The sequence below is a fragment of the Oncorhynchus masou genome, chromosome 9, assembly GCF_036934945.1.
Source record: "Oncorhynchus masou masou isolate Uvic2021 chromosome 9, UVic_Omas_1.1, whole genome shotgun sequence".
NCBI classification, from domain to species: domain Eukaryota; kingdom Metazoa; phylum Chordata; class Actinopteri; order Salmoniformes; family Salmonidae; genus Oncorhynchus; species Oncorhynchus masou.
The window spans coordinates 43,497,698-43,511,690 of NC_088220.1; the positions used below are offsets into that span (position 1 = coordinate 43,497,698).

At 45.3% G+C, this 13,993-nt stretch overlaps 1 protein-coding gene across 1 annotated transcript in view; it reads right to left on the bottom strand.

The window, feature by feature from the left end:
- Positions 1 to 5,120: 5,120 nt before the first annotated feature.
- LOC135546020 (BTB/POZ domain-containing protein KCTD8-like) overlaps positions 5,121 to 13,993 on the bottom strand; it is an 81,073-nt gene continuing 72,200 nt past the window's right edge. The window contains exon 2 of the mRNA XM_064974076.1: positions 5,121 to 7,655. Within this exon, the coding sequence (XP_064830148.1) occupies positions 7,156 to 7,655 (500 nt within the window). The 3' untranslated portion in view covers positions 5,121 to 7,155. The remainder of the gene's footprint in view (positions 7,656 to 13,993) is intronic.

Sequence of the window (13,993 nt, forward strand, 5' to 3'; positions counted from 1 at the left end):
TTTTATTGAAAACAATCACAGTAAGGTTGTCACGACTTCTACCGAAGGTAACTCCTCTCCCTGTTCGGGCGGCGCTCGGCGTCGCCGGTTTACTAGCTGCTACCGATCCCTTTTTCCTTTTCTGGTTGTTTTGTCTGTGTTCACCACTGGCCCCTGTGCTTTCTTTTCTCGGAAGCTCAGCCCGGCGGAGCGAAACTATGACGTGGTGGATTGGGAGCTGCTGGCTGTTGTCAGAGCCCTGAAGGTGTGGAGACATTGGCTTGAGGGGGCCCAACACCCTTTTCTCATCTGGACTGACCACCGTAATCTAGAGTAGATTAGGGCAGCGAGGAGACTGAACCCTCGTCAGGCAAGGTGGGCCATGTTTTTCACCCGATTTAGGTTTACCATCTCCTATAGACCAGGCTCCCAGAACACTAAGGCAGACGCACTGTCCCGACTATATGATACGGAGGAGCGGGCAATTGATCCTGTGCCCATCCTCCCGGTTTCTTGTCTAGTGGCACCTGTGAGGTGGGAGGTGGACGCAGACATTGAACGAGCATCGCGTGTTGACCCTACTCCACCACAGTGTCCAGCAGGATAGGTGTATGTTGCGCTGGAGGTTAGAGACAGGCTAATTTGGTGGGCTCACACGTCCCCCTCCTCTGGTTACCCGGGGATCGGTAGGACGGTGCGATGTCTTAGTGGGAAGTACTGGTGGTCCACTTTAGCCAAGGACGTGAGGGTTTATGTGTCCTCCTGCTCAGTGTGCGCTCAGTTCAAGGCTCCTAGGCACCTGCCCAGAGGGAAGTTACAACCCCTTCCCGTTCCACAGCGGCCTTGGTCACACCTATCGGTTGACTTCTTGACCGATCTGCCACCATCACAGGGCAACACCACGATCCTGGTCGTTGTGGATCGGTTTTCTAAGTCCTGTCGTCTCCTCCCTTTGCCCGGTCTCCCTACAGCCCTACAGACAGCGGAGGCCCTGTTTACTCACGTCTTCCGGCACTACGGGGTGCCTGAGGATATTGTTTCTGATCGGGGTCCCCAGTTCACGTCCAGGGTGTGGAAGGCGTTTATGGAACGTTTGGGGGTCTCGGTCAGCCTAACCTCTGGGTTTCACCCCGAGAGTAATGGGCAGGTGGAAAGAGTGAACCAGGATGTGGGTAGGTTTCTGCAGTCGTATTGCCAGGACCGGCCAGGGGAGTGGGCGAAGTACATCCCCTGGGCATAGATGGCCCAGAACTTACTCCGCCACTCCTCTACGAACCTGTCGCCCTTCCAATGTGTGTTGGGCTATCAGCCGGTCCTGGTCCAGTGGCATCAGAGCCAGACCGAGGCTCCTGTGGTGGATGATTGGGTGAGACGCTCAAGGGAAACCTGGGAGGCCGCCCACGGGTACCTTAAACGGGCCGACCGCCACCGCAGCGAGGCCCCGGTGTACACACCGGGGGACCGGGTCTGGCTCTCGACCCGAAACCTGCCTCTCCACCTGCCCTGCCGGAAGCTGGGTCCGCGTTTTGCGGGGCCATTCAAAGTCCTGAGGAGAATAAACGAGGTGGGTTATAGGTTACAGCTCCCCCCTTACCGTATTAACCCCTTGTTTCATGTCTCTCTCCTCAGACCGGTGGTGGCTGGTCTGCTTCAAGAAGATGAGGTGCGGGAGGTCCCTCCGCACCCCCTCCCTGGACATCGGGGGGGGGGGGGGCGCCGGCGTATGCAGTTCGGTTCATACTGGACTCGAGGCGTCGGGTGTGGGGTCTTCAGTACCTCGTGGACTGGGAGGGGTACGGTCCGGAGGAGAGATGCTGGGTGCCGGTGGAGGACGTACTGGATCCACCTATGCTAAGGGAGTTTCACCGCCTCCATCCGGATCGCCCTGCGCCTCGTCCTCCAGGTCGTCCTCGAGGCCGGCATCGTCGCGCTGCGGGAGCCGCGTGTCCGGGGGGGGGGGGTACTGTAACGACTTCTACCGAAGGTAACTCCTCTCCCTGTTCGGTCGCTTACTAGCCGCTACCGATCCCTTTTTCCTTTTCCGGTTGTTTTGTCTGTGTTCCTTTGCACACCTGGTTTCAATTGCTTTTATTTCTGTGTGTATATAGGGCACCTGTTACCTGCCTTAATTCGTGCAGGATTAAGCTTGTGGGTATTTGCGTTAGGTATTCTATGCGGTTTATTGTTTTCACTATTACGTATGTGTGTGTAGTGTCGGAACTGTGGTTGTTCCTTCGTGTAGTGACACGAGTTTCTGCTCCTTCGAGAGCGTAGTTTTGGATTTTCATCTGTGCCAATTTTGTATTGGTGGACTATGTGTGTGTGTATATATATATATATATATATATATATATATATATATATATATATATACATATATATATATATACATATATCTATATTAAACACGCTTCTCAGAAATCCCTGCTCTCCTGCGCCTGACTCCTACACCTCTCACCGAGACGCACCTTATCACAAATGTACTTAATTTTTACCCAGAAATGAAAAACGGCTGCATTGGTACTTTATTAAACAAATCCATCCTCAAAATATGGAAAGATATTTCTGCCCTCAGGCTAAGATTTAATAAGGAAAACGATGTTTATGAAACTGTTTACATAATGTAGTTGAATTAAGAGAAACTCAACTGCATATTATTAATAAAAAAGGACTTATTAATGTAAAAGTTCAGAGTTCTGGGGGAGAGACTGCTGGTGCATGTAGACAACATTACAAAAAACATGTAAGGTCCAATTCCTCATGAAGCCCTTCGGGGTGTAGAGTTTTTAATGAGGAATTGGAGGGCTTAATAAGGAATTGGACATTGTTGCATGTTTCTTGTAATGTTGTCTACAGGCACCAGCAGTCCCTTCACAGCCCTGATGAGCCCGAAACGTGTGCTCCATTTTTGTTTTATAGCACCTTGCACTTTCTGTATTTTTTAGCATGGATTGAATTAATGTCATCTCCTGACCATAGAAAGCCTGTATTTTCTATGGTAGAGTCAGTCAGGGCGTGACTAGGCTTTTTTTGTCTAGTTTATTATTTCTATGTGGGGTTCAAGGTTAAATTTTTTATTTTCTATGTTGGTGTTTGTGTATGATTCCCAATTATAGGCAGCTGGTAATCGTTGTCTCTAATTGGGGATCATAATTAAGTTGTATTTTTTCACCTGTGGGTTATGGAATATTTCTGTTTAGTTGCCTGTTAGCACTGCATTGTCGTCATGGTTCGTTTTATTATTATTATTTTTTCTAAGTTTCACTCTCTAATAAATAACGCTGCGCCTTGGTCCGTCTATACTAACGATCGTGACAATTAACTACATTATTTTTGCATCTTGGCTTCCTTGGGGTATTCCTTTTCATGGTTTTGAGTGTGAGTACCTTTTCAACTCCACATATATATTTTTTCTGCTACACACCAGCCACCTTCCATTCTAGCCTGAGCACAAACCCATATTATTGTAGTTAATTACCACGTTTCTGTTCTGATCGAGGTTGAATATTTGAACAATGAAAACTACAACTTCCAATCAGTCCAGCAATCTAATTCCTTAAATAAATTCCCAGTGAGAACTAGATTTTCAAAAAGCAGAATAATACATTTCACTGGGACTTGCGCATGGCCTTGGCAGTTCCACACAGCGATAATGGATTCAAGAGAGACTCATAATGTCTCTGCAATTTTCTCTCCGTGGTTAAATAATAACTGTTGTGTTAGTTTACATGGACTTCAGAATGTAAAATTCTTGCCTATGCATACATCAACCAGCACTATCTGCCCCAGAGTGGGTGGCTGTCATTATGTTTGGAGAGTCAATCCACTTTCCTGCATTACCATGGAAACATTGCTAACAATACCAGCAAATCTTCATCTTTTATTTTCCGTTCAAATATATTCAACTGGGTCCTCTTACAGACCTCTTGTAGATGAGCCCTGATTGCAAGAGATGGGCCAAGGCTGTTTTTATTGGAAATCTTACCACATTCCTGGTTTCTGAGCGTATTAGACAGTTTCAGTTTTGCTTCAACTATCAGTGAAATAATCAATAATCAATTATCTAAAAACATTGTTCACATTTCCATTTTCTGACATGTTTTGTCCCTGACAGAGAAGAGAACTTCACCTACTAAATGTTGTTGTGATACACAGCAACTTCATTGGAGACTAACTGCATGATAATTTCAGCACCATGGATCGAGACAATTTAGACAAGCAGGGTTAAACTCAGTGAAGCATGTTTTAAGAGTCTCTGACGCTCATTTTCTTCTCATTCAAAGAGCAAACGCAAAGCAGTCAAAGTGTTCATGTAATTTGCCACCACATTTTCCATCTGTCTAAGCAATTTGGCGAGTTGCGTTTTCTTCAATTTACTAAGCTTGGGTTTGTTTTCGCTATGTGCTCATGATTCGTAATTGGGTTCTACACAATATGTCTGAAAAATGTGTTGAAGGAAATCTTGTAGTTCCTCTAGTTTATAACATATTTTATTGCATTAAATGTCTTTAAAACAAAACATCTCACCTTGAAAATGTGCTGTACACTACCAAAAAAATGGGCGTATACTGGCCACCTGATATAATACACAGATCTTAATGTACCTCTGCAGAGCAAAAATAGATAGCCTTGACAATGTGCATTGCCTCAAAACAGAGCATCAAGGCATGTTAACCTCCGTTATAATTGAAAAACTCCTGATCTCCAATTCAGGTCTTTGGGGGAAGTAGGAAACTCATGAAAATGGCCAGCAGCTTTTTCCTCGTTTAGCGGCAACAAATAGAGACTTACAAAAACAGTCTTCCATTGCTGAATCTTATTTTCAGTGATTTTCATAAAGGTTATTGGGTGAGCAACAGAAAGACGGCTTGGGGTTAACACTGCAGCAAAGGCTCTGTCTTCAGCCATATTTACTGTGGCTCTCTACCAACACTTCCAAAAACTGTGCTGCTCCAACCATTGTTTTTGATTGGATGACTTTCCCCAAGGTTCAAATCCTGATGTAAAATATGACTAAACCAGCCTCTATCTAGTCATTGTAAGACAATTGTCCTCCCCTTTTCTTAGCCCAGCACCGAGAGATTTATACATAAAAAGCTGGTTTCCCAGATACTGATTAAGCCTGGTCCTGGACTAAAAAGTGTCATAACATGATATATTTTATTGTAGAATAGAAAAGTAGCAATAAATGTCATTACGCACATATTGACCATGGACAACAACAGTAAACACAAAGGACGTCCATGGTAGATACTGAATGGACATCTTCCACATCTTCCACTCTTTCCACTATGTGGATTTACAAACAATTCACATGTTGAACACTTAATTATCTACAGAGAGAATAATGTACTTTCAGTCTTTTATACAGTTTATCTATGTTATCTTATTTCTTAACAGTCATCTGCATTCACACTGAATGTGTCAAATAATGGAAATATCCACTCAGTTACCAGTTTATTAGGTACACCCATCGTACCGGGTATAAAAAAAAGCCAGACTACGGTTTGTAACTGCACATAGGGTGGCAGAGTAGCCTAGTGGTTCAGGTGTCAGACTAGTAACCAAAAGGTTGTAAGTTCAAATCCCCAAGCTGACAAGGTACAAATCTGTCATTCTGCCCCTGAACAGGCAGTTAACCCACTGTTCCTAGGCTGTCATTGAAAATAAGAATTTGTTCTTAACTCACTTGTCTAGGTTAAAAAAATGGGGACAGAAATCATGCAATTTGGAGAAATGTCCTCTGGTCTGATGAAACAAATATAGAATTGTTTGGCCATAATGACCATCATTATGTTAGGAGGTAAAAGGGAGAGGCTTGAAAGCCAAAGAACACCATCCCAACCGTGAAGCACGGGGTGGCAGCATCATGTTGTGGGGGTGCTTTGCTGCAGGAGGGAATGGTGCACTTCACAAAATAGATGGCATCGTGAGGATGAAAAGTTGTGTGGTTATGTTGAAGCAGAATCTCAAGACATCAGGTTAAAGCTTGGTCAAAAATGGGTCTTCCAAATGGACAATGACCCCAAGCATTCTTCCAAAGTTGTGGCAAAATGTACAACAAAGTCAAGGTATTGGAGTGGCCATCACAAAGTCCTGACCTCAATCCTATAGAAAATGTGTGGGTAGAACTGAAAAAGCGTGTGCGAGCAAGGAGGCCTACAAACCTGATTCAGTTACACCAGCTCTGTCAGGAGGAATGGGCCAAAATTCACCCACTTATTGTGGGAAGCTTGTGGAAGGCTACCCAAAACATTTGACCCAAGTTAAACAATTGAAAGGCAATGCTATCAAATACTAATTGAGTGTATGTAAACTTCTGACCCACTGGGAATGTGATGAAAGAAATAAAAGCTGAAATGAATCATTCACTCTACTATTATTCTGACATTTAACATTCTTAAAATAAAGTGGTGATCCTAACTGACCTAAGACAGGGAATTCTTACTTGGAGTACATGTCAGGAATTGTGAAAAACTGAGTTTAAATGTATTTGACTAAGGCGTATGTAAACTTCTGACTTCAGCTGTATTTTGCCCATTCTAACTTTCAGTCGAACAGTAACTGAATGCCTCTTTGCATGTCTGCATGGTTTACAGTGCCTTGCGAAAGTATTCGGTTTGAAATATCCAATAAATGTCGTTCCACTTCATGATTGTGTCCCACTTGTTGATGATTCTTCACAAAAAAATACAGTTTTATATCTTTATGTTTGAAGCCTGAAATGAGGCAAAAGGTTGCAAAGTTCAAGGGGGCCGAATACTTTCGCAAGGCACTGTATATAGCATGCCACAGCCACCTGACTCGCTGTCTGTAGGAGCGAACCATTTTTGTGAACGGGGTGGTGTACCTAATAAACTGGACAAATGTACAGTAGTCATATACTGTTCACATAGGCATATTGTTTCAAACGTAATCTCCAATGCAATCTAGAACTGAAGAGACAACATACCGGTAAAGGGGAGTTCTGCTGTGCTTCTTTTAACATGTGCCCCAGAAATGCATGTGCTTACTAACCTTGTGCCTCCCCTCACAAAAACAGTTTGTTGATCATCCTTTTAACTTCATTTGAACTGGAAGACATTTTATAATGAATCTTTGCACTTAAAACCAGCCAAATGGAGGGAATCCAAATTAAATGACTACTGCTTGTGGCATGGTGATAGAAAAGGGTCCCTATAGACCGTACTTTTGGAGTAGTTCGGACTGCCACTGCCTCTTGCGCTCGGGGAAAGCCTGTGGGATTTTGATGTTGTTAAAGTCCTGTATGCACTGCTTCATCTCTTCCTCTGCACTGGGTCTCTCCGTGTTCTTCTTCCTGCTCAGGCCGCCCTCACGCCCCATCAGCGACTGGAAGAGCTCGCTGTTGCGTCGCTTATCTGGCAGCTGCATCCACTGCACTGACGAGCCCTTCTTGGAGGGCCGCCCAAGGGTGAGGGTGCTGGGCTGCCGAGAGACAGACTGGAGGGCTCCGCAGGGGGCCATGGATCCCCCACCGCCTCCCCCACCCAAGTTGGGGCCGTCCTGGGGTGAGGTGGCCTCAGAGTGGGTCTCGGAGCTGGAGGTGGAGAGTTCGTTGAGGGAGGTGCCGCTCTCGCTGCCCTTGTCGGTGCCCAATTTGTCCTTCTGGCGCTCCTCACAGTCCTGCTTGGGGGAGATGATCTTCGATGCCGGCCCTGCCAAACACACAGCAGAGAGACAAGGTCAGTCACATGTTGAGACAACTGGAGTAAAGAGCACCTGTGTATGTCATGCTGCCATTTTCCCCAAATGTCTCCTTCAGTGCCACAGCCATTCCACTTATGTTCTGTTACAGTACAAGTACAACTAATTCATCTTGGTGATTAGTTGAGCAGTTGAATCAGTTGTGCTTGGTACTCGCTCGCGCTCTCACTCTCTCTCTCTCTCTGGTTACAGTAAGAAGGCTAACGCATCTCAACACCCAGCATAAAATCCTTGTCAGGGGCTAGGTTTCCATCCAATTGGCTACAGATTTTCATGTAAATATTCTGAAATCTGCATAAAAACAATATTCACATGTTTACAAATAACTCATTTTGATTCAAGTGAAATGGTGCTTTTTTGCAGCGTTAGTATTTTGTGATATTCCACAGCTCAGGGTTTTTTGTAGAATGAGTTTGGCTGAATCTGACCCCTGGTTTTATTGCATCAGAACAAGAGGCATAATTTCTATTATGTCCATTCTACAATTTGCCCATAACGTTTCATTGAAATATGAATCATCAAAAAAATGCTTCTACACCCCCCTACCCACTGCAGAATAAACAAAAACACATACATGATCTACATTCACAATAGCTGATATGGCTTGTGTTCAAATGTCAGCCAGCCCTGGGTTTCTGGTGGGCCGCTGCAAGCCCATATGAGCAAACACATGCAGGCTGTAAATCAGTGATGCAGCTCAAAGGCATTGTACTTCAAGGCTTCCACTTTGGTTCACTATCTCACTAATAGCAACAGCAGCCAAGACCCCAAGGACGCCAAACATCATTCACAATGACTGCCTCCACCACGGAAACCAATTACATATGTAGATCCTAGATTACTCATCCCACAATGCAGTTCCTTTGTGTGGACAGAGATGTTTTTACCTCTGGGATTTACAGTAGTGATAGAGACAGATCTCGTTATCTCTGACACACATGCTCGTGCGCACACATGCTTTATCTCTATTTGCCCCCCCCCCCCACAGCAATTTTTTAAAAGTTGAATCGAATCAGTGCCTGGTTCCATTTGTCCTTCTTTCTCTACACTCAGCGGCACGAATGGAAAACAAATAATGCAATAGACAGCAGAGGGTCAGTTGAAATCAAACCAATTTAGAACGTTCCCTGGGCCTTAAAACCGGAGAATGTTCTGTCCGACTGTCTCCCATTTGATTTGAAAATAGAGCATGAATAACTTGCTACTGTCAATGCTTAAACAACTAAAGTCAAGCTAATAGAGGGACTTCAGAGTTAGGGAGCCAGTGCATCAGAGGAGATAATAATATGATAAATATCATATCATACAAGGAGTAAGGCCCTACCATTGAGTTCTTCTCCTTTTTTTCATCTTGTTTGACAAAGGCACGTCATATGTGGCTCCCTATTCTCTGTATACAGTAGTGCACTACCTTTGAATAGGGTCCATAGGGAAAGTGTGCCATTCAAGGATTACTAACTCACCGAGACAATAGCATTCAACAATGTGTCACGCCCTGACCTTAGATTCTCTGTTTTTCTATATATTTTGGTTAGGTCAGGGTGTGACTAGGGTGGGTACTCTAGTTGTTGTATGTCTAGGGTTTCTGTCATCTAGGGGTTTTGAATGTCTATGATGGTCTGGTATGATTCCCAATCATAGACAGCTGTTTATCGTTGTCTCTGATTGGGGATCATGTTTAGGTAGCCATTTTTCCCATTGCTAGTTGCGGGATCTTGTCTATGTTTGGTTGCCTGTCAGCACTAGTTTGTATAGCTTCATGTTTCGTTTGGTTGTGTGTTGTTTTTGTTAATTCATTAAAAAGAGAATGTACTCATAACACGCTGTGCCTTGGTCCGATCCTTATGACGAACGTGACACAATGTGCTTTTGTGTGGGATGGTTCTTGGCACCCTATCTCAATAAGTCTTAGGGACGCGACTCAATCGAAACCACATTGCAGTACTAAAAGAATAGTGTCAACATAGCTTTATCAGCAGAGTCAAATGAAATTACAGAATGGTTTGGGTGACGATAATTAATAGCAGGTAGAATACACAGGTAGATTCTTTCCAGTTTTCAGAATGAAATTGTGTGCATGGGCAGTAGTGTTAGTGGATAGCCGCTATTTTGAAAGGGTTTATTTGCGTATTTATTTGTATATGTGATTGTTTTACATAATGGCTACTGTCGTGACTTTACTTTCATTGATCTTTTTATTTATTTTACCTTCATTTAAGTCAGTTAAGAACAAATATTTATTTTCAATGACAGCCTAGGAACAGTGGGTTAACTGCCTGTTCAGGGGCAGAACAACAGATTTGTACCTTGTCAGCAGGATTGAACTTGCAACCTTCTGGTTACTACTCCATCTATCTAACCACTAGGCTACCCTGCCGCCCTAACCTAATGACTGTTATTTGTTTAGTCAACTAACTATGTTTAATTGTTACCTGATTAAATTAATCATGTAACAATTAACTCATTAGGATTTGGGGGGCAGCACGAGAGCCATTGTTTAGAGAGTTACCATCTCCTTAATTAAAGACTAAAGGTCTTTACCTATCACATCTATAAACAGTCAACTTATTAATCATAACCTCGTATCATATCACCATTCTGAACAGTCGTAACCTTGCATCTGCAAAACACCCAGCCTTACTTGATTCAGTACTACACAAATTGGTGTAATTATTTATTTACTAAATAACTACAGTAAATGGTAACACAGATAATACATAAAAACAGGCCCTAGCGGACTGACAATATGGCAGCTTATTACAAAGGAGATGAAGAGAGAGAGAGATGGAGAGAGGGGCAGAGACATAATACTATGGTACATTTAGAAACTACTCTCACAGTAATCATATACTTTGCACACAAACTGCCGCCCATTTGGAGTAAGAAATCATGAATGTAATTACAGCGGCTTTCGAAAGAATTTACCCCCTTGGCATTTTTCCTATTTTGTTGCCTTACAATCTGGAATTTAAAATACACTGCTCAAAAAAATAAATGGAACACTAAAATAACACATCCTAGATCTGAATGTATGAAATATTCTTAATAAATGCTTTTTTCTTTACATAGGTGAATGTGCTGACAACGAAATCACACAAAAATTATCAATGGAAATTCAATTTATCAACCCATGGAGGTCTGGATTTGGAGTGACACTCAAAATTAAAGTGGAAAACCACACTACAGGCTCATCCAACTTTGATGTAATGTCCTTAACAAGTCAACATGAGGCTCAGGAGTGTGTGTGGCTTCCACGTGCCTGTATGACCTCCCTACAACACCTGGGCATGCTCCTGATGAGGTGGCAGATGGTCTCCTGAGGGATCTCCTCCCAGACCTGGACTAAAGCATCCGCCAACTCCAGGACAGTCTGTGGTGAAACGTGGCGTTGGTGGATGGAGTGAGACATGATGTCCCAGATGTGCTCAATTGGATTCAGGTCTGGGGAATGGGCGGGCCAGTCCATAGCATCAATGCCTTCCTCTTGCAGGAACTGCTGACACACTCCAGCCACATGAGGTCAAGCATGGTCTTGCATTAGGAGGAACCCAGGGCCAACCGCACCAGCATATGGTCTCACAAGGGGTCTGAAGATCTCATCTCGGTACCTAATGGCAGTCAGGCTACCTCTGGCGAGCACATGGAGGGCTCTGCGGCCCCCCAAAGAAATGCCACCCCACACCATGACTGACCCACCGCCAAACCGTTCATGCTGGAGGATGTTGCAGGCAGCAGAACGTTCTCCACGGCGTCTCCAGACTCTGTCACGTCTGTCACGTGCTCAGTGTGAACCTGCTTTCATCTGTGAAGAGCACAGGGCGCCAGCGAATTTGCCAATCTTGGTGTTCTCTGGCAAATACCAAACGTCTTGCACTGTGTTGGGCTGTAAGCACAACCCCCACCTGTGGACGTCGGGTCCTCATACCACACTCATGAAGTCTGTTTCTGACCGTTTGAGTAGACACATGCACATTTGTGGCCTGCTGGAGGTAATTTTGCAGGGCTCTGGCAGTGCTCCTCCTGCTCCTCCTTGCACAAAGGCGGAGGTAGCGGTCCTGCTGCTGGGTTGTTGCCCTCCTTCGGCCCCCTCCACGTCTCCTGATGTACTGGCCTGTCTCCTGGTAGCGCCTCCATGCTCTGGACACTATGCTGACAGACACAGCAAACCTTCTTGACACAGCTCGCATTGATGTGCCATCCTGGATGAGCTGCACTACCTGAGCCACTTGTGTGGGTTGTAGACTCCGTCTCATGCTAACACTAGGGTGAAAGCACCGCCAGCATTCAAAAGTGACCAAAACATCAGCCAGGAAGCATAGGAACTGAGAAGTGGTCTGTGTCACCACCTGCAGAACCACTCCTTTTTTGGGGGGTGTCTTGCTAATTACCTATAATTTCCACCTGTTGTCTATTCCATTTGCACAACAGCATGTGATATTTATTGTCAATCAGTGTTGCTTCCTAAGTGGACAGTTTGATTTCACAGAAGTGTGATTGACTTGGAGTTACATTGTGTTGTTTAAGTGTTCCCTTTATTGTTTTTGTAGATATTTTGTATCATTTGATTTACACAACATGCCTACCACTTTGAAGATGCAAAATATTTTTTATTGTAAGTCAAACATGAAATATGACAAAAAACTGAGCTTGAGAGTGAATAACTATTCACCCCCAAAGTCAATACTTTGAAGAGCCACCTTCTGCAGCAATTACAGCTGCAAGTCTCTTGGGGTATGTCTCTATGAGCTTGGCACATCAAGCCACTAGGAGTTTTACCCATTCTTCAAGGCAGAACTGCTCCAGCTCCAAGTTGGATGGGTTCCGTTGGTGTACAGCAATCTTTAAGGCATATATTTACATTTACATTTAAGTCATTTAGCAGATGCTCTTATCCAGAGCGACTTACAAATTGGTGAATTCACCTTCTGACATCAGTGGAACAGCCACTTTACAATAGTGCATCTAAATCATTTAAGGGGGGGTGAGAAGGATTGCTTTATCCTATCCTAGGTATTCCTTGAAGAGGTGGGGTTTCAGGTGTCTCCGGAAGGTGGTGATTGACTCCGCTGTCCTGGCGTCGTGAGGGAGTTTGTTCCACCATTGGGGGGCCAGAGCAGCGAACAGTTTTGACTGGGCTGAGCGGGAACTGTACTTCCTCAGTGGTAGGGAGGCGAGCAGGCCAGAGGTGGATGAACGCAGTGCCCTTATTTGGGTGTAGGGCCTGATCAGAGCCTGGAGGTACTGCAGTGCCGTTCCCCTCACAGCTCCGTAGGCAAGCACCATGGTCTTGTAGCGGATGCGAGCTTCAACTGGAAGCCAGTGGAGAGAGCGGAGGAGCGGGGTGACGTGAGAGAACTTGGGAAGGTTGAACACCAGACGGGCTGCGGCGTTCTGGATGAGTTGTAGGGGTTTAATGGCACAGGCAGGGAGCCCAGCCAACAGCGAGTTGCAGTAATCCAGACGGGAGATGACAAGTGCCTGAATTAGGACCTGCGCCGCTTCCTGTGTGAGGCAGGGGCGTACTCTGCGGATGTTGTAGAGCATGAACCTACAGGAACGGGCCACCGCCTTGATGTTAGTTGAGAACGACAGGGTGTTGTCCAGGATCACGCCAAGGTTCTTAGCGCTCTGGGAGGAGGAAACAATGGAGTTGTCAACCGTGATGGCGAGATCATGGAACGGGCAGTCCTTCCCCGGGAGGAAGAGCAGCTCCGTCTTGCCGAGGTTCAGCTTGAGGTGGTGATCCGTCATCCACACTGATATGTCTGCCAGACATGCAGAGATGCGATTCGCCACCTGGTCATCAGAAGGGGAAAGGAGAAGATTAATTGTGTGTCGTCTGCATAGCAATGATAGGAGAGACCATGTGAGGTTATGACAGAGCCAAGTGACTTGGTGTATAGCGAGAATAGGAGAGGGCCTAGAACAGAGCCCTGGGGGACACCAGTGGTGAGAGCGCGTGGCGAGGAGACAGATTCTCGCCACGCCACCTGGTATGAGCGACCTGTCAGGTAGGACGCAATCCAAGCGTGGGCCGCACCGGAGATGCCCAACTCGGAGAGGGTGGAGAGGAGGATCTGATGGTTCACAGTGTCGAAGGCAGCCGATAGGTCTAGAAGGATGAGAGCAGAGGAGAGAGAGTTAGCTTTAGCAGTGCGGAGCGCCTCCGTGATACAGAGAAGAGCAGTCGCAGTTGAATGACTAGTCTTGAAACCTGACTGATTTGGATCAAGAAGGTCATTCTGAGAGAGATAGCGGGAGAGCTGGCCAAGGACGGCACGTTCAAGAG